This window comes from Ipomoea triloba, chromosome 4, assembly GCF_003576645.1.
Source record: "Ipomoea triloba cultivar NCNSP0323 chromosome 4, ASM357664v1".
Classification (NCBI taxonomy): Eukaryota; Viridiplantae; Streptophyta; class Magnoliopsida; order Solanales; family Convolvulaceae; genus Ipomoea; species Ipomoea triloba.
Window position 1 is genome coordinate 8990548 of NC_044919.1, and position 20784 is coordinate 9011331.

General features: G+C 35.6%; 2 protein-coding genes across 4 annotated transcripts; one reads left to right on the top strand and one right to left on the bottom strand.

Moving 5' to 3' along the window:
• Positions 1-1410: 1410 nt before the first annotated feature.
• LOC116015692 lies at positions 1411-9672 on the bottom strand. 3 transcript variants are annotated; one of them, XM_031255852.1, is made up of 16 exons: positions 9264-9382; positions 9103-9184; positions 8349-8495; positions 8128-8244; positions 7157-7241; positions 6567-6675; positions 6411-6478; positions 6198-6323; positions 5199-6121; positions 4751-4954; positions 4612-4672; positions 3678-3791; positions 2880-2993; positions 2701-2787; positions 2096-2152; positions 1411-1986 (listed from the first exon to the last, which is right to left on the bottom strand). In XM_031255852.1, the coding sequence occupies exons 2-15, from the start codon at positions 9120-9122 to the stop codon at positions 2126-2128; spliced, it is 2202 nt and encodes a 733-aa protein (XP_031111712.1). In that variant the 5' UTR covers positions 9123-9184; positions 9264-9382; the 3' UTR covers positions 1411-1986; positions 2096-2125. The 3 variants fall into 3 exon arrangements, with proteins under 3 accessions (XP_031111712.1, XP_031111711.1, XP_031111710.1); XM_031255851.1 differs by lacking the exon at positions 9103-9184 and having other exon boundaries at positions 1411-1979; positions 9264-9672; XM_031255850.1 differs by lacking the exon at positions 9103-9184 and having other exon boundaries at positions 9264-9672.
• A 7440-nt stretch (positions 9673-17112) lies between these two features.
• On the top strand, positions 17113-19608 carry LOC116016864 (beta-amylase 1, chloroplastic-like). Its single transcript, XM_031257298.1, has 4 exons — positions 17113-17802; positions 18040-18250; positions 18339-18449; positions 18695-19608. The coding sequence occupies exons 1-4, from the start codon at positions 17261-17263 to the stop codon at positions 19475-19477; spliced, it is 1647 nt and encodes a 548-aa protein (XP_031113158.1). The 5' UTR covers positions 17113-17260; the 3' UTR covers positions 19478-19608.
• Positions 19609-20784: the final 1176 nt, after the last annotated feature.

The following is a 20784-nucleotide window of genomic DNA, read 5'->3' on the forward strand; positions in this document are numbered from 1 at the left end:
AGACGATTTCGACGATTCCGACATCAATTGAAACGGTGTTGTAGTGAATTTAGTCGCTCTCGAACCCTCCCTCTTCTCCCTGCCAAAACAATCCTTCTACTCTTTATTATCTGTCGTGTTTCTGAATATCCACTGAGTGGATTCTACTGAAGAATTAACCGGAAATTGAAAATTTAAATAAAATTTTATGTTCATTGTGTTTTTCAGTTGCCAGTCTCTTGTTGAAGTAGTTGTGAGTAGGGTTTAATTGCATTTACTTCATCAGTATAAACTATTACTCTCTAGAGTCTAGGTGAAATTACCGTGTGTTTACTGAGTTGTATGAGAATTTTACGTCGTTTCTGATGGATCTAATCGGCTACTTTTTCATAGTATAATGATTAAGATGGTGCAGAATTGAACTATCGTGTTCTTGATTATTAATGAACAGATTTTAGAATTTAATTAGGGCTGTGTAAATTAAAAATTACTCATATTTTGTTGTTGTTGTTGTTGTTCTGTTGTGTCTTAACAATGGTTAGAATAGCTAGATTGATGGGTAAATTGGAAGTTCTTTAAAATTTGTTTTCATGGAGGCCAGGGGATGAGTTTTCCTGCAACTTGACTGAGCGTTTTTAGGTACTGTATGAGTCCAAAGCTGAAAACTATTGTTTGGTAGGACAAATTTCTCCATTTACTGAGCATTCTCTTCAAACAGGAACTCATTTTTGATAGTGGTTAATGTGCTGCTTGAGAATGTTGATTTCATTGCTTGTGAAAGAAAGTGACATCTTAGTTGGAATATTAGGGCATTTTAGGCATATACTCTTGTGAGCTTCTGAAATTGGGTTGTATGTATATGGTTAAAGTGAGTTGTAGGAGGGCTGCAGACTTACTTGTTGGTGTCTAATACTGAAGAAGCCTCCTTAGGTGTTATACCACCAGAGAATGTGAATGAAATGGCTTCCTCTGTGCTTGTATTTTATCAGTATTTCAACTCTTAGATATTCAACAATATTAACTTGCACTTGATATGTACTTAAGGTGGTGTACATACTACATAGAGGTTCTATTTTTATGGATGGGTCATAGGTGAGGCACCTAAAGTTTCCACTTTCCATAAAGTGTTTGTGTGTCATATATATATACTGCGTATATAGTTATTTATACAGTGCTGAGTTATTAAATAATAATAATTAATAGAAATCAAAATTCAGTCCAGTAACTTGAAAGCCAAAAATAAAAAGTAGAGTACGAAAAGGTGGAAAACTCTTATACAACTCAGTAAACACACGGTATGAACACCTAGGTCGAGTTTTAATTTCCATGACTACTACCAAAGTCGTCTTGGCCTATGAACACCTAGGTCGAGTTTTATAACACTACAAAAGTCAGTCTGGTTATGAACCTTTGGAATAAAATAAAAACTTGTATAAAAGGCAAGAAGTGAAGAATGTTTTGACTTTGTATAGATGTCCAGATGGAAGACAGACATTCTTTTTTCTCAAACCAAACACAGAAGAAGTTATAAACACTTGCTGCATAGTGTATCTGTGCATTGTGCAATCATCTTTTCTTATCTGATATTCTGATCTCATCTTTTTTATCCCCCTTTTACGATAAAAATCAACTAATGTACATTCAAACCATCCATCCATGTCTTTCACCAGAAACATGAGTGACACATTAGTAGACATCCACCAAGAAAAATTTTAAAAACAAAAGTAAACTCCCATTGCTCGAAACCCCCATCACCACATATCTTTTGTATACCCCGGAAAACCTCAACCCGCTCTGAACAATAGTGTTGCGGAAGCATGAATCCGGCATTGCACCCACCATATAGAGAAGAAATAGAAATGTTCATTTTCAAACTCCAGCGTCCCCCATTACTCCATCAAGATTCCCCGTGGCACTTGGTGAAAGGCATTCTACCTCGCTGCTACCTGTCTGTAAAGCGTTCTCGGATCCATTATGTTGCAATGACAACCCGGTACATACTGCATCCTTAGCATATTTTGAAGTGGAAACGTTGTCAATAAAATAGGGAGTTGTCATCTCAAATTCAAATTACTTCTAGTCTGCTAGAGAAAGAAGAATTATTAGCTTTGCATACCTTCAGATATTTCTGATGATTGGTGGATATCTAGCCTTCTAAAGCATAAGTTGGTAACTGCATCAAATTATCAAGATGAATATGTTGGTGAAACAAGGACAAAAGTTATATTGCCATGATTACACCTACACGAAGCAATAAAGGAAACAATAGGCGCTCATGGCCCTTGGGAATACAACACAGTCTTTGTGGAGTTGAGAAAATATATATAAATTCAAGAGCTCCACAACTGGGCCCTTTTGGGTCTAGTGAAATTTTGAACTACTGCACAGGCATTGCTTTTGAGGCGTTTCAGCTCCCCAAATGTGATGCGACGGAACATCCATTTTGGGCACCCCAAATGCCCAAATAGCCCTCCCAAATGGAGCCTTAGTCTGGAGCATAGTCAGCTATCCAGACATGCCCAGATATTTTTTAAAAAAAATACATAACTGGATCTATAAGCATAACCCACATGAATAGTCACAGATTTTTCTGTAAATAATGATCCTCTCATTTTATGAACTTTTTTTCTGGATAATTAACTGACATCTATTAAAACCACAGGACAAGGTTAGCTTAAATTGAAGAGAGAAAAGTATGCAGCAAGTTCAGGTCTTCAATACCTCAAGCATGTTTTCATCAGGAAAAGAGTTCAATGTACGATCCAATCCATTTGAATTATCATATTGGAGGATCCTCAATTTTCCTTCCTGCGAGTACAGTTTAGATTAAGATGTAATTCAGAAAAGAGCAGCACAATTTAAGGAATATATGAATAATAACCTATGGTTTTTTTTTTTACCTTGGTTCCATATACAAGTCCCCCACCAACTGAAGGATGGAAACATGCAACATTGACCTCATCCTCTGAGCTGGGAAGAACTCTCACAAGTTCCATATCAGAAACTCTATATACCTAATTAGTAAAAGTAGAAAATGAGCGGAATTACTAACTACAAAAATAGTAGCATTTATTCACCAAGATAAAAGACTCGAGCATAGGGAGAAAAATGTGTCCCTCTAAACTCACACCAAAAATTGATTAAGGTCAATAAGAATGTAGTTTTATTGTGGCATAATAGACTACATATTACTATATTAGATATAATCAGACTTCAAACCTGTTCAGATGTTCAGATATATATGAATAACAGGACCTATATTTTGCGTTCAGGATTTGGCCAATGGTAGGCTGATCTCTTTTCCAGTCATTTGGCTCAGCTGAAATCACCTAACCCCATCCCCAATAATATACCAAAAACAGAACATGCTACAAATTACAGATCTCAGTAGTGATGAATTTAAGAGTTGGTTGGCAGACAAGGATGCCTTCTCAATACACTAGAACTAGTAGAGACTACTCAACTAGTGCCTAATATTAGAAAATAAGACAAGTGTCGTCTCACCGAATGTTTTGGGCAATCCCTTCCAAACTGAATATTTTAATAAAAATTTGCTTTTGCAACATTTGAGTAACACTATAACGCGCACATCATAATTACATCCCAGCATGAGTGATATAGTAATACTGGAAGAGAGGAAAAAGGAGTACATTTTAATGGAACCTATAAAAAAAGGGATAAAATTTAAAACATCTTACCTCAAGAATTGTGTAAATAGGTACCGTTGTATCACCATCAATCACAACACTTTTAAGAAGAGAGCTGTGACGCCGACCATAGGCAAGTAGCAGATGCTCAGAAGAGGGCGAAAACTGCAATTACAACATACGAGTAACTTCAATAAATGACCATGTCATTAATCCACACTTCTTACAGAGAGAATATAATTTACCCATCTCTGGGAAAAGGAGTTTCAGGGTACTTTGTGAAATTAAGAACCATACAGTTATAAAAGCACTTCTATTATCATCACAATCAAAAGTGTACACCAAAAAGGATTTTAAGGGAGTGAATATGAAATTATTTGCAAATAGATGCCTCAACACTCAGGCTGATAGTTTGAATAAAATGGATAATGAGTCAATGATAAAGATGATGTCCGCTCTGACTGGAGAAATCAACACTAGTACAGTTCTTTTAATTGATAGAAAAATAAACATGTTTTAGTAATGCAGAAAGTAACTGATGCAAGGAAGAGCTTTTAGTCAAAAAGTCTAGACTATTACAGTCATAATTATTTGTGTCCTGGAACTAAGCACTTTGGTCACATTTGCTCATTTTACTTCGAGGGCATCTTGTAATTTTTTGGCTCTTCAGTCTCTGTAGTACCACTAATGTGTTAGTAGCCATCACTTTCATATTAGTTCCCCCGGACACTGTCCATTAATTTAACATTGCCATGTTACATTATTGCCCTTCACTTCACCATGTTCTAGAAAGAACTCATGCTTAAACGATGTCTGCATTTAGGGACTTCCCCCTTTTCAAGAAGATCGATTCAACTTCCAACAAGGATGTCAAAACAAATAAAAATGACTTAATGATCACTGACAAACAGCAAAATTTCTTTTTACAGTTTACATGCAAATCTAATACTGCAAAAAAGAAGAAAAACCTTACAAATGCACTGACCTGAATTGAGGTTAAACAATGTGCAGCTCTTATAGCCCTAGATGCAAGCACTGAGCCAAACCTACATACACAAAGACCTTAGCTTACAAAAAGCCAGACATATGAGTTAAATGGAAAAGAAATGAACTCTAGGATTTACGTTGATTCCTCAAGCGAATATATCCGCAGCTCATACATAATCCTGTGAGCTGAAATTGGATGTCTAGTTGGCGAAGTTCCAGCCCCCATTGTGTCATGATGAATATGTCCATGGAAACCAGGATCAATATCCATGTTTGGTAAAACACATGCAACACAGGCTGCTAAAAACCGTCCACATGGTGAAAAATGTGCACCCATCTCACTGGAAAACCATTAGATCTCAATGTCAGATTTAAAAAATTTCATGGGTATAGTTCGGATTTTATTTTGGTTACTCAGATACAGCATAAGAGACAAACTTCTAGAAACAATAACATTGAATTAACAAAAATGAAGAAATGATAACAATAGTTATTAGGGATAACAACAGCAACAGAAATAACAGGAAGCATAATACAGGCTTGTAGTTAATCTCAAGATGCAACAAACTACAGATAAAAGCACACCTGCAAAGTACAGCATGCGGTATAATTAAGCGACATCTTTCTGCATCAAGTGGTGCACAAGGAGCCTTAAGGTCATGTGGCCATATTCTAAGCTTCACAGTGCAAGGCAACTCAGCTGCTGCTGCAGCAGCAAGTGAAGTAGCAATCTCAGATTGGATGTGGCTCATAGAAGGTTGAGTGTCCATATCATCGTGCACGATATTGTATGAAGCAGCACCATCACCAGATCCAGTTGTGGGTATAACACGAGAGCGTGAAGAACGGTGCCGAGAACCAGGTCTTCCTGAAACCCTTGGTTGAACAATGTTGGATGCAGCAGGGGGTACTGTTGAGGCATTGTCTAGCTCATCATAAATGGGCAGATTATTACCCCCATTTTGTGAATGCATTGCCCGTTGCCCAGCCTGACTTTGGCCAACCAACCACCCCTGCAAGAAAGGTAGGTCCCAGTATGCTGGGTCACTAAAAGGGAAAAACTGATTGTTCCTCTCTTCCTGCTGCAAATCTGTCTCCATGGCATCTACTAAAGGATGAGAAAGAGTATTGTCATGTTCCCTCATGGAAGAACCAGCTTGTGCTCCTTGCGCAGGAGGATTACTTGGTTCAATTGGGGACAACAACAGTTCATACTGGCCAGAAGGAGTGGAATATGTTAGTAGCCTCACAGATGAAGAAGTATCTCCTCTCTGTTGCACATTATCAGAACCTGAGTCCGCATTACTCTGCTGTGAAGGCATTCTCGAATCTCTACCAATTGATGGCCAGATCATAAAAGGAATAGACATGATAGGCAGTTCATTTGCTGATGCAGATTGATAAGTGGAATGAGCGTCTGTCAAATATACAGTAGGAGGTGGATACCGCAAGTTACCCGGGGAAGTTGCTAGTGTCATAGATGAATCTGACGAGTCCAGATCATTGACCTACAATGCATAATGTTATAAGAACAAACATCATCCAAAAGATAAAATCTTGGATTAAAAAGCGCCAGAATAATACCTCAGCAGTTAGAAGAAATGGGGCAGCATGTGGGTGGAAATGAACAGCCCGCAATGAACGACGTGTCTTGAGTATAATGGCTGGTGACGAAGACTCTCCTCTTCTGTTGTAATGCCATATATAGAGCTGTACAGGTTACAAAGTAAGCATCAGAATTCAGAACTAGAAATATCTTTTACATGAAGCTCAGAAACATATTTGTAGATTCCTCACCTTGTGGCCCGAAGCTACAGCCAAAATCTCCCCCTGGGCATGGAAGGCAATAGAAGCAATAGGACGATCTGTATGGAGGAAAAGTTTCACAGTTGATACAACACAAAGAAAATTGAAACACAGATTATTTTAATTTCAAATGTTAAAGGCTATTACAAAAATCCCGGGACCCTATGCACTCAGCAGTTTTTGCATCCCATAAGCGAACTTCATGGTCTAAGCTTCCACTAGCAAGTATATCAGGATGCAATGGATGAAACCTAACCTGAAATAGTTAGAATGGAATCTTAGATAATAAAAAGGAAAATTGCATCCAAAGTATTATGCCCAATGAGCCAAGCAATTCTTGAGTCCCATGAAACAGGTGTATATGTGGATTAACAAAACATTTGCTACCTCAAGAGCAATAACCATTAAAGGGAAGCATATAAACTACAAGACTCTTTCAATCAGTGTTATAACACAAAAGTTAGTAATAAATTTTATTTAAGATAATGCCATATTAATACCATATAGAAAATAAAGGCATTATAATACATGGAGCTACAAACAAAGTGAAATAGAATCCTCTGAGGTAGAAAATATTTAGGCATAAACTTGGTATTTTTTAGAACATACTAATACTCTATTCCTCTTTCACATTTCTGACATTTATATAAAAACAAAAATCGAACCAGCCAATATGGCAGTCTCAGAATTCAAATGAACTAAATGGGGAGATGCAAAGCTTCAGAAGGCATCCTTACCACCCAAGGTGTTCTACGATGGCCACTCAACACTTTTAAGCATTTCCCAGTTTGACATTCTATTATCTTCACTGTATGATCTCCGCTGGCATCACAGAAAACAGAATACTAAGGTCATCCTCATCATTTATAATAATTCATATCCATCTTTGTATAATGAGTTCAGCATCTATCTATTATGCATATATCTAGTAGACACACACACACACACATACAGGTATATATAGTTGTGATCATAGTAAAGATTTGAAAATTTTTCATTCAAATCCTATGCCTCAATTCAATTGGATTCATCTTCCAGATCTGAATCCATTGGTAATATTAGGTTATGCAAATTGCGAATTGAGCTCAAATCACAGATTCTTAACTTAAACTACAATTTCATTCACAATTAAATATCAAAAATTCATTTGTGGTTAAAGTACACACAGCCAACAGATTAGCCACTTTTCTCAATAACCTTGGTGATGTACCTTTAGTTTTATGTCAAAGATGCTTGGAAAAACCTAACTACCAGCTCCAACTTTGGGTTCTTACAAAAATGTTTAATAAATCAAGTAATAACCCCATTTGTCAAAATTTAATAATGGGCATGAATGTGCACTGTGCAGGTTTAAATAACTAACAGACAGAGCTTAAAATTTCAATTCTCTTATAGTCTGTAGATTACTTTGGTAAAACTTCCCTCCCATGTTCAGTTCAACATGTCAAAAGAATTACACACATAATAAGGAATATTTTTAAAGAGACCTTGAGTTTCGACATATTTATGTGTCAAAGCAATTAGGATCTACACCACATTCACATGAGTATGATTTGATTCTTAACAGGAAGTCAAGAACCCATACTGCAATTTGACAGAGTGATACTTGATTATGTAAATAAACAGATTGATATTGACACCAAGACATACATTATATAAATATATACTTGTACCATTCTCACAAGATGGTAGTAAGGTGGGAACTTACTGGGTAGAGGCAAGCGTCTTTCCATCTGGACTGAATGCTGCAGCAATAGTTGATCGAGGAGGAGGTAAAAGGGGGCAATACTTGGCTGATAAATGCCGTAATGATTCTGCCTCTACCCTGAAATAAAGGAATTAATCCATATCAGAAAAAGTACAACTTTGCCATGCATACATCAAAGAATAATGTAGATCAGCATCCTGCGGTTAGTATACACAAATTACCATGATATAAGACCCCGCTTTGCATCCCTAGCCACACCACCCTTTAATCCACCACATGTAGTCTCCTGCCTCCAAAACCTTTTGGAGGACCGTTTACTTTGGGGAGATACCTCCCTACGAGCTAACAGCTGGAAGACATTGCCACAGCTGGTACAAGGGCAAAATTATGTAAGTATAATGGATAAAACATGCATACAAAAGTTAATTTAAGCTCAGCACTACAAATTTGATATTACCATGTACCATATAACAAATGCAATCTGAGTATACAATGGTAAACTACCCAAGTAGCAATCAGAATAGACAGACATAAAGATGAATGGTAGTAAATTAAATTTCAGCAAAACAAATTTGACATCACCCAGGCCCATAATGTACAAGCAACCTCAATACCTCAAGCCATCACAATATCATAGTAGTGTTACTAGCCCAATCAATTTGGAATTAAACTAGGTAAGCAACAAACTAAAAAAAAATTCTTTATATATAAAACCCCCCTCATGATCAGGCAATGTCATCAATATATACAAATGCATCCTTCACACTCTAACATTAAATCCTGTAAACTCAGTGCAAGCCATTTAACCCCAAAAAACTCAACATAATTCTAATCAGAAATGCAGACCCCTAAAACAATTTAGCCGGAGAAACAACTTCATGGAGTGGTCAATTTTTAAAATCCAATGTATACTAGCATCCCATTGCGATCACTATGACATAGATAAATTTAAGAACAAGTCAATCAGATTGAGACCCGCAATCTGTATAATTCATATTTGTATGGCCAAGAAACTCCTATAAGCCTGACAATTCAGCTAGAATTGACACAAAAGAACCTGCCCAAAATCAGATCTTTAGATCAAAATGAGCTAAAAACAAAAAAAAAATTAGGCAATCTAGGGGTCGGCAATGGACCTATTTTTGTGATTGGGATTTTGGGGGGGCGGCGCCCCAGGCTGAGGCTGGGGAGCGAGATTCCGCGGCGACGGAATAGGAACCGACGAGGATGGAGAAACACGTGAATTCTCCGGCCAGAGAGACGACGACGAAGGCCTCATAGTTTGCCCGAGAGCGTCTCAATTCCCCGGCATCGGAAATAAACTCCAACGACTTTCTCCAGAAGGTTCAGATTGGGCCGCCCAGGTGTGGCTTCGATTGAATTGCTGTAAATACCTTGCCTGCGAATTCAATTCTGAACGAATTTACTTACGAGGACGACGATTGCGGCGAGATCTTGGGCGGAAGGACAAACTGGGAAACCACACAAATTCCACAACACGAGAATGGGAGACGCTGGGTGGGGCTTTCTTTTCCGGCATCGGACGATAATATGTATTTGCGCCCCACCCCCGATGTGAAAAGACATTAATGCCCCTTTCTATATCGCAATTCTCAGATGAATTTTCATTTCCTACGCGCTTACCACCACCGTGTCCATCACCTACTGTTCTTTGCTTTCAAGTCACTACTCAATACCAGTCTTGAGATCCTTTGAGTTATGACCAATTCTCAAACTAATATATTAGGAAAATGTTAAATATGTCCATAAACTTTATTAGAAAAATTAATTAAATTCTTAAATTTTGAAAAGTGAGGTAATTAAATTCATAAATATATTATTATGGTGCATTGAAGCCCGAATATTAGTTGATGACCTGTAATAATATGTTACTAGTGTTTTGGCGATCCTCCGATCAACTTCAGTCTCAAAAAAGGCGACCAATTTTAGTTAATGATACAGTATGATTAGTCAAAATAGAAAATTCAATTTACACTTTTTTTGGTATTCTCAACTCAGCTTGATAAGTATATGATCTGTATATTTCTATTCTTTCAATTTTTTGAAAGAATCACAATGGTAAGAGGCATTTTGAAATTTTCTTTAAGAACGTTAGTATGTATATATTGATGATTATATTATATATTATATATTATATATGCGTTAAGAAATTGTAATTTGTTTCATTACAATTCTTGTTATGTACCGCTGTACCCTCCCCTCCCCGCTCCAAAATATATATATATATATATATATATATATATATATATATATATATAAAAAAGCAACTTCTTAACATTTTATGTGACTTCTTGTTTTGAAATACTCATAATTTTTTACAAGTTACTATATGTTTTATATTTTCTTAAACATTTTCAGCCTAAAGAATTTAAACTCTCGCCATCGAAATTCGAACCTATAATCATCCATTTGAAATGATAACCGAGATGTCATCACACTATATGGTAATCGACACATTTCACATCACTTAATTATGTTAATTTGTTATGCAATTGGTGAGTTTGTTGGTAGCAAATAACATTGTAGTACAATACTTTGTTTAACTACATCATGTGGTGTAAACAAATTTGATAAGGTAGTATGTATTTGTCGTCTGTTGATATAGAAGTAACATAGGAAAATGATATAGCTATTCTCGTACTAAAAAAAATATTAAATGATTTGGTTAAGTGAGTAGTACCATATTAATGATAATATTTACGTAATATTTTATAGTTTTAGTTAGTGACATTTAGCATTTTATTGAGATTTTTTAAAAAGTAGTATTATTATTGAATTTTGAATATTACATATCTAAATGGGTTTCAATGCAAGCATACTAATTTAAAATTTGAAAATTCTAAGGTTATAAATACAATCTTGGATGAATGAAGTATCTATGTAAGAGTTGGGATATTGCAAAGGATTCTTCTCCCTTATTGAGACTTAATCCCTGGTATTTTCTCTTAAATTTTACTTTTATGACCAATTGAGCTGTTCATGTGGGTAAATATGAAGGATTTTAAAATCACAATAGCATGTGTAAATTTGTGTAAAAAAAATTTTATATTAAAAAAAGCATTTTATTTTTACCCCATATTGATTTAATAGTGTTGGAATTATACACTTAAACATATGCTTAACCCGTGAACGTAGCCTGACCTAGAATTGGAAGAACAAAGTTGTTAATAGTTTGAGAGTATTGGCTGTAAGTACTACTTTGTATGACTGTTTATATGAATAACTAGATCGACCTAGCCTTTAACTGAAGTTACAGATAGTAATTTATCTGCTTTTTATGAAGAAAATTACTGTGTCAAAAAGTTGCAATAGCGCATGACAATTCCAAACTGAAGCAATTATATAATCTTAATTTTTCATTTCATCTATTCATCACATATATTTTATTTTCACTTGGAAGCAAGCTTAAAGGTTTTAGCTCACAAAAGACGCTTGTTTGGTTCGTGAAAAATAGAGTTTATTACCGAAATGGTCCCTCGACTATTGCAAAATTACTAATTTGGTCCTCGACAATTTTTTGTATCCAATTAAGTTCCTCGACTTTGAAAATTTTAACCAATTTGGTCCTCCATTTATTTTGTTGTTAAACATCTGTTAAATCGGGACCAAATTTGTAATTTTGCTATAGTCAATGGACCAAATTGGTAATTTTTTGATAGTCAAGGGACCAAATTGGTAATTAACTTTTCGCTGAAATGGTCCATTGACTATAGTAAAATTACCAATTTGGTCCCTTGATTATAGTAAAATTACCAATTTAGTCCCGATTTTAACGGATGTTTAACGGAAAAATAAACGGAGGACCAAATTGGTTAAAAATTTTAAAGTCGAGGGACTTAATTGGGTACGAAAAATTGTCAAGGACCAATTTGGTAATTTTGCAATAGTCGAGGGACTATTTCGGTAATAAACTCTGAACAATATTTTAGGGGAAATAAATTTGAAATTTCATGGAAAAGTAATTACTAGGAAAATGAATTTTATTGTTTGGTTGGTGGAAAAAAAATACTACGAATTAAATACCGATTTCGTTATTTGGTTGGATTTAGAATTGTAAGAAATAATGAGTATAAAGATCTATATGCCCTACAAATTAATAAAAGTAAGGGATAAAGTACAAATAAGACATCGTACTATTTGAGAAACAACATTTAAGCCATCGAACTCGAATAACCTTCAAATAAACCACCGAACTCGGAACAAAAAGAGCAATTAAGCCATTAGTATACTTTGAAAAGTTTAATAATGTATAGAAAGTGGCTTTAAATTTAGTATACTTAAGGTTTTATTCATAACCATTAAAAGAAAAAATTAACCTCACAATCCAATGATGTCAACCAATAGTTTTGAAATTCAATATATCCTCTTTCTTTTGATCCAAAATCTTCATATTCTTATACTCTAATACTCATGTTAATTATTAGTGTAATAATAAGTGTAGTGTTATTATGATTTCAATATGATTAATTTGGTGAATTAACTGTTAGAAGTGCTTACAATACTATCATTAAAAGGAATACTTAGCTTGCATAACTTGGAGGAGCACTTTTAGACCCAAGTTTATCTAATCAAGTCAACATATAATCATCATGGAGCTTAGTTTACCATAACAGAGGGTTATAAAGATTGAACAATCCTTAGGGGAATAGATATGATTTAAATCAAATGGTGTCAATTCAGTTAATATATATATAACATTATTTTATAATAAATATAAGTATTCTGAATAGTAAAAGCATTATTCAATTCAATTTGATTGAATTTCAACGTGTAATCACAAAGCTAGAGTTTCATATTTACGATACCAGATTATAAAGTTCTTTAATATCTTTTAATCTTTTGATTCAAATCTTATTTTTTTAACAGGTGTTCACTAATTTACAAATCAAGTTACAATAAATAAATAAACAAATAAAAACAGTGCACACGATCAAGGATTTTCTTAATGCTTACTTTTGAGAGATTGAGTTTGTGCTTTCTCAAATTTTAATTTCTTCTTCTTCTGTAGTTTAATTTTTGTTTTGTTTTTTTCAAGTCTTCACGAGAGAAGGAAGAATTAGATATTTGAAGAATCCGGAAAAAAAATTGGAGAAATAATAGAGTTTTGTATTTGTGGTCAAACGACACGGAGTGATTTTCTTAAGTGAGAGGTTATGGATTTAAGTCATAGGGTCAATTTGTGAACATTCAATATCCAAATTATTTTATGGACCTGGGTCCAAAATGGATCAAAGTGCAAATTATTATACTAGATCACGACTTACCTAGTGTCCCTTGATAGTGGTTACGTATTTCTATTGTCATCCAAATAAATAAGAAAAACTTTGTCTCTTTTCCAAAAAAAAAAATAATAATAATAATAACTTTGTCTACCTCCCATTTATTTCTAACCCAGTCATCATCCAATCCATTAACAATGACATAAATTTAAAAGTTTATATAAAAATCCACTACAAGATCAGAAAACATATAAATACTTATAATTTAGGTAAAGATTAAATTCGTAGCAAATTTAATGGCTGAATAGTGACGGACTATAAGTGGAATTGATTTCTAAAACAATTAGGCATACATACACCGAACCTATCAGTTAGATCTCTAACACTGACATGTAATTGGTATATAATGAATTCAATTAAGCAGGTGAAATAATGTTACGTTGCAAGCCTAAAACCACAAAATCTTTCCAGACTGTACTCATGGTGCTATGGCCTATATGGGACGAATGAAGATAGCAGTCTGGCATACCCAACAATGGTTATTAGCTTCAAATTAAAGGGCATAACCTACCTCACATTATTCTATGGATAATAAGGACAATATTTAACAACCATCCTCCTCTGTCAATGAAAATCCTATGATCCTTAAAGAGTCTCAAAAATTAGATACAAGCACTTCTTTTCAAGGCTGTGATAGAGTAGGTTTTTGGATAGATGGGTTGGCCACTCAAAAATTATGAATAACATATCCCCGATGATCACGACTCTTATTGTCACGAAAGGGATGGTCGAGTGGAAGAAACATAATTCTTGAATCTGAATATTGCATGTTCGATTATTGTCAACACCCTCCGGTCGAGCTTGTTGCACTGAGTCTTGTTAGTACACTTCATCTCTTTGATCTTGTGTATATACATAGTTTGCAAGCTATTAGGAGTAGGAATACTCAATGTACACATTCAGATAATGATTATGAATTTTCTTCATCACACGAAAAAAAATCAATATTAGGACTAACATTCCCTTTAAATTGATAATTTAAAAATTGAAAAGAACAAAACTATAGTGGTGCACAAAATATTGAAAACATAATCTTTCCGGATTAGCTCCTAGTGCTATATGAGACAACAATTTGGCATACCCAACAATGGTTAGCTAGCTACCTTGAAATTAATTAATAATCACACATTATTCTATGGACAACATTGAACAATCATCCTCCTCCATCAATTAAGGAAAATACTAGGATGGTTAACGAAACTAACATAAACGAACGGAGGCTGTTTGTGTTCGTTTATTAAGGATTTAGGAGTATTCGTGTTCGTTTGTTATGATTTTTGAAAATATTGTTCGTGTTCATTTTTGTTAACGTTCGCAAACACGTTCACGAACGTGTTTGTTAACGTTAACTAACACGTTCACAAACATGTTCATGAACATGTTCGTTAACAATCACATTCATAATCATGGACGTTCATGAACAATGAATAACCAATACATATGGATCTGGTCGCCTTCTCCTAGAAGGCGACTGGTGACCGCTCGACCGTCGCCTGTCACCAAAATATGTCGTCGGAACTTAAATGACCTGTTATTATAGGTCATTTATCGGTTATTAGGTTTCATTGTCTCAATTTAACATGTTAAAGAGTTTAATTAACCATTTTAAAAGTTTAGGTGCCTAATTAACTTTTGGTGTAAAATTTATGAGTCTATTTGACGTTTTTTTTTTTCCTTCATGAAATCGTGTCAGCTTTCCTTTTTAAGAAAAAAAATAATTGCTTCCTCCCCTCCTTAATCTCTTTCCTACGTAAATTTAAAAATATATATATTTTTTGAATAAAAATATATATATAATCACCCAAAAACTTAACCTACTATGGATACTCACAAACCAATTACTCCGTAGAATAATATTAGTCACCAAGTAGGAACACTATACTAAACCAATTCATGAATCATCTCAAAACGTACAATCACATTAGTCAGCAAGCTTAATTTTTATCCATACAATCAAACCGTCCACGTGATCCGAATCATCAGATCCACATCTTCCAACGTGATAGATTATCCCTTCTGGGCTTTCATAGATTCATCATCCAACACACCACGTGTCACCCTCTTCTTCTGATGAATTTATTTTGTATTTCCCGCCGCCTTTTATTCACGTCGAAGCTGCCTTGCATTGCATGCCTTCAAATACAAACTAGAAAGAGTAATATACCAGCGTACTACATTTCAAGTGCGGACCAAAATTCAGTTTTAAAACTCATTTTTGATAAGGATATTAAAAACTTTTGAGTAGTTTTTCTCAAGTGTTTTTATCTTTCACTAAATGATCAGCAAATTGGACTGCGCATATGGTTGCTAAACAGTTCGTTTCTACGCCTGATTGTATGGAGTGGTTCTCGAATCCTCCTCCATATCTTTGTAATGTATTGTTTTCGGACTTATGTTAATCTACGTTTTCCTTAAAAAAAAAAACTCATTTTTGATGGCTACTATTCGCAGGCCGCAGCGCCGTTTTATTAAAAATAAGAGTTATATCTAATAATTTAATTTACACATTTATTATTTTTATTTCGAGATGCAATATAAATATAATAGAGTAAATTGTAAAGACAAAAGACAACAATAATAGGGAGATAATCTTTTAATATTTAAATTTTTTTTGCTATAATGATAATGATTTTTATTTATAAAAGTAATAAACATAATCTCACAAGACCTCTGAAAAGATGAAGACAGAAGTCTAAAAGATCTAAATATCTCTGTAATTGAGTTTAAATCCATTTAAACATCAAACAAAAAAAATGTAATTAATTTTTTTAATCAAACAAAAAAAATGTAATTAATTTTTTTAATTTGTCTAAATATAATGTATAAAAATTTAACAAAGAACATAGTATGATTCACATTTAAAGTGAAAGGGTACTGGATAGGTGCAGATAGTTGAATGCAAGCATTGCAAGTTCTGAAAAAAAAAACCAAAAAAAAAAAACAAAAAACAAAAAAGATGTTGCTTGAAATTTTTTTGTACTATTCATTTCTTTTAATTTGTTTTTTTTTTAATTAATAAGGAGGGGGAAACCCAGTCTTTTAATTTTTTGTTAATGAATTTAATATTATTATTTTGTTACTCCGTATTATTATTATTATTATTGTTGTTGTTGTTGAAAGTGAGTTGAAATTGTAGCAATATAGAAAAAAGAATGGTGAATGAATTGCAATGTAATTTAGATTAGATAATCACACTATTAGCACATTGAAGATTGAAATTTCATAATCACATCATGAGCCATTATTCCACTCATCATCCCACCATTATTGTACAAATTAAATTACCATAAAGAGTCATAAATATCATAAATACTTACATTTTCATGATAAAATATATCTGCTTAAAAAGAAAAAGACATAAACAAAGATAACAACAACATCGTATCGTCATCTTTGTACTCGTACATTATGCAATAAGGATAAGTTGAGGATAATTAGACTCCCTTACAAGTTACAACTTATAGATGGAGTCATGGAGTAAACCAAGATGCCTTCAAATTTTGCTTCTACGAAATAATAAAGTTGAAATCTCTAATTGAATGTCAGCCGTTCAACAATGTCACGTGCTGAGGACCTGCCACGTGGCGTTATCCAACGTGGTGACAGCGCAATGGTCCAACATATCTAAATCTTATCCGAATGTACTGAAAAACGTATAAATACTCCCAGCACTCTTCCTCACTTAGTCATATCAGTTTACCATTTTTAGCTCCTATTAAGCTTAAAACTAGCAGACTTATCCGTACATTTTATCTAATTTTCCTACTATTTCGGTAAGACTGTTTTACAATTTTTGTCTGGAAATTGTAAATATTTGTGGAATTTTTTCCCCCATGAGTTTGGCACACCAAATTGGTTTTATTTCTGGAACGCCACTAGAGGTCCGAACGGAAAGTGTTACCCGAGAGGCGCCGGCGAAGGCGGCGAAGACGGCGGCGGTGTCGATTTCACCATTGTGGAGGAGGACGGCAGGTGAGGCGAGAAATCTCCGGATTTCGGTTCAGAATCTGGCGGCGAAGGCGGTGCTGAGAGGCGGCATTCCGGCGGATCTGGCGGTGGAGAGGGAGGATCATAAGATGGGGAGCCGCAGCAGAGGCGTGCCGGTGTTCGTGATGATGCCGTTGGATTCGGTGAAGATGGACCACACGATGAACCGGAAGAAGGCGATGAACGTGAGCCTACAGGCGCTGAAGAGCGCCGGAGTGGAGGGGATAATGGTGGACGTGTGGTGGGGGCTGGTGGAGAAGGACTCCCCTCGAGAATACAACTGGGCCGGCTACTCGGAGCTCTTGGAAATGGCGAAGAAACACGGCCTCAAAGTACAGGCCGTTATGTCCTTCCACCAATGCGGCGGAAACGTCGGCGATTCCTGCAAGTACGTAACGGCCTCAAATCTCAATTCCTTCCATCTCCGCCCTATCCCTATATGTTCAATTCAAATACATTTCATACCTCACTTTCAAAAATAAGAAAAACATACAATTTGGGTGATTTTAACCTAATCTTAATTTTTAGCGTGGTATCATAGCTTGTTTATCTGTAAGGATGATTCTTTGGTGTGCTTATGACCAGAGAAAGTTGTTAATTGTTTCCCAATTTTGTAATGTTTCAGCATTCCTCTTCCAAGGTGGGTGACTGAGGAGATAAACAAGGACCAAGACCTTGCTTATACTGATCAATGGGGGAGGAGGAATTACGAGTATGTATCACTTTCTGTTGACACCCTTCCTGTCCTAAAGGGAAGGACTCCTGTTCAGTGTTATTCAGATTTCATGGTGGCTTTCAGGGATGAATTTCACCACTTGCTAGGTGAAACCATAGTTGTAAGTTCCTTTTTTCTGCATTAATTAGCCAAGACAACATATATATAGGTAGAGCTCATGGGGGGTTCTTGAATTGTTTGCGATTTAGGAAATTCAAGTTGGAATGGGTCCTGCAGGAGAGCTCCGGTACCCCTCCTATCCAGAGCAAAATGGGACATGGAAGTTCCCTGGAATTGGAGCTTTTCAGTGCTTTGATAAGGTATATATACACACATTTCTTTGGCTCTTTGGGTCTTTTTCGTGGCTCTAGTCAGTAAACAATCACAAAAGCTTAGATCAGTCTAAGCTACATAATAAATCCTCCTTGTCCTTGTGACTTTAGGGCGGTAAAAGGACTAAGAAAGCCAACGGGCTACTCCAGTTGGATCGGAAGTCAAATATTTAATTTTCTATAATAGTCTGATCAACTTGGCTGAATTGTCTCCGCCCTGAATGGGTTTGCAGTACATGGTGAGGAGCTTGAAGGGTGCAGCAGAGGCTGCAGGCCACCCTGAATGGGGTCACTCAGGTCCAACAGATGCTGGGGAATACAACAGTTGGCCTGAAGACACAAACTTTTTCCGGAGAGAAGGCGGCGGCTGGAACAGCCCTTATGGTGAATTTTTCCTGTCCTGGTATTCCCAAATGCTTTTGGACCACGGCGAGAGGATTTTGCAGCCAGCCAAATCAACTTTTGAGGGCTACAAGGATGTTAAAATATCAGTCAAGGTTGCCGGCATCCATTGGCACTATGGCACCCGGGCGCACGCCCCCGAACTCACGGCCGGGTACTACAACACCCGGTCCCGAGACGGATACCTCCCCATCGCCCAAATGCTGGTCCGACACGGCACCATCTTCAACTTCACCTGCGTCGAGATGAGAGACCACGAGCAGCCACAGCACGCGCAATGTGCGCCCGAGAAGCTCGTTAAGCAGGTCGTGCTAGCCACCCGAGAAGCCCGGGTTCCCCTCGCTGGGGAGAATGCATTGCCTCGGTTCGATGGCTCTGCGCTCGAACAGATAGTGAAAGCTGCAGCACCGAAATTTGGCGATGGCACGAAAATGTGTGCGTTTACTTACTTGAGAATGAACCCGGAGTTGTTCCAGGCTCGGAACTGGATACAGTTTGTGGGGTTTGTGAAGAAGATGAAGGAAGGGGAGCAGAGAAGAGAGTGCGAGGCTGAGCATTTTGTGCATTCAAATGAATCAAATCCTCCATTGGTGCAAGAAGCTCTCGGGCATTAAGAGCCTCCCGAGGATGGCAGCGTATATATTATTGTTAGTTTTACCACATGATTATTTTAGATTTAAACTTTAGTTTTCAATTCAATGTTAGTTGAAATGAAAAGTAAATTACCATCCCATCCATAGTAAAATTGTCAGGTGTTCTAACACAACTCGCAACATTCAAACTTTAACGAACCCAGTTATAACTCTAAACATCCAAACTTTGAGGAGGCAAAACTTAGAGCAACCTCATTAGTAACAATTTTTAATTTTAATTTTTTGTTATTTTTGTCTGTACAATTAGAAAAGAGCGAGAAAGAAGAGAAAAGAGGAAAAAAAATTAAAAACAAAAACAAAATTAAAAGAGAATAAGAAGAAGTTTAGAACAAATCGGGCGCCCTAACTTTTACTTTGGCGCGATGTGGACATACGTGGGATGGATTAAAATTGTCATTTCTAATTATTAAAATTGTCATTTCTAATTATAATTACCCAATATGGGAATTTGAATCAACACATAGGAAATTTATGATTGTTTTCAAAAAAAAAATTCTATGAATCATGAATTTAGAAGGCATTATTAATTGAGGTTTTGAGCCACTTATTATAATTTGTTCTTGTTTTTTTCTTTTTTGAGTACTACTGACTCTGTTACGGTATTTGTTCATAACTACTTTCTCAACCTACTGAAGCACAACGAGTCAACAGTTGTCTCTACTGAGACTCGAACCTACTCCCATCATTTATGTGAGAGTGTTGTTATTTTAGAATCATGAATTTATAGGTTTAATTGGAGAATGATTCATGGGTGCCCAGCCGGAAAAAATCAATTGGAACTTCGGTTGTTACGTATACACTCTTTCTTGGCTTTTAGCTTGTGCATCAACAAAAATGAGTTTACCATACTTTACCAAAAAATTGAGTTTTGACTGAAATTGGTTATTTCATGGACTAACTAGTGATAAGACGGACAACTTTTAAAACTTGGATAGAAAAGGAAAAAACTCGTTTGCGACTTGAATTTCTTGTCAGAAACACAAATCGCACTTGAATTTCTCAAATTATCAAAATAAATATTTTTTCCAATGAAATACGACAAACGTTTTGTTAAAGTGTATACGAGAAACACATGTATTTCTTGTTATCGCGTGTGATGTCTCCAGCAACAAAAAACGCAAGTGCGATTTGCATTCATTGTCCAATGAAGTTTTGTTTTGTTTTTTTGAAACACATGTGACATGCGTTTCTTGTTTATATAGAAATATAAACAAGAAACACAAATACGACTTATATTTCTTATATACATTTTGACAAACGCAAGTGAC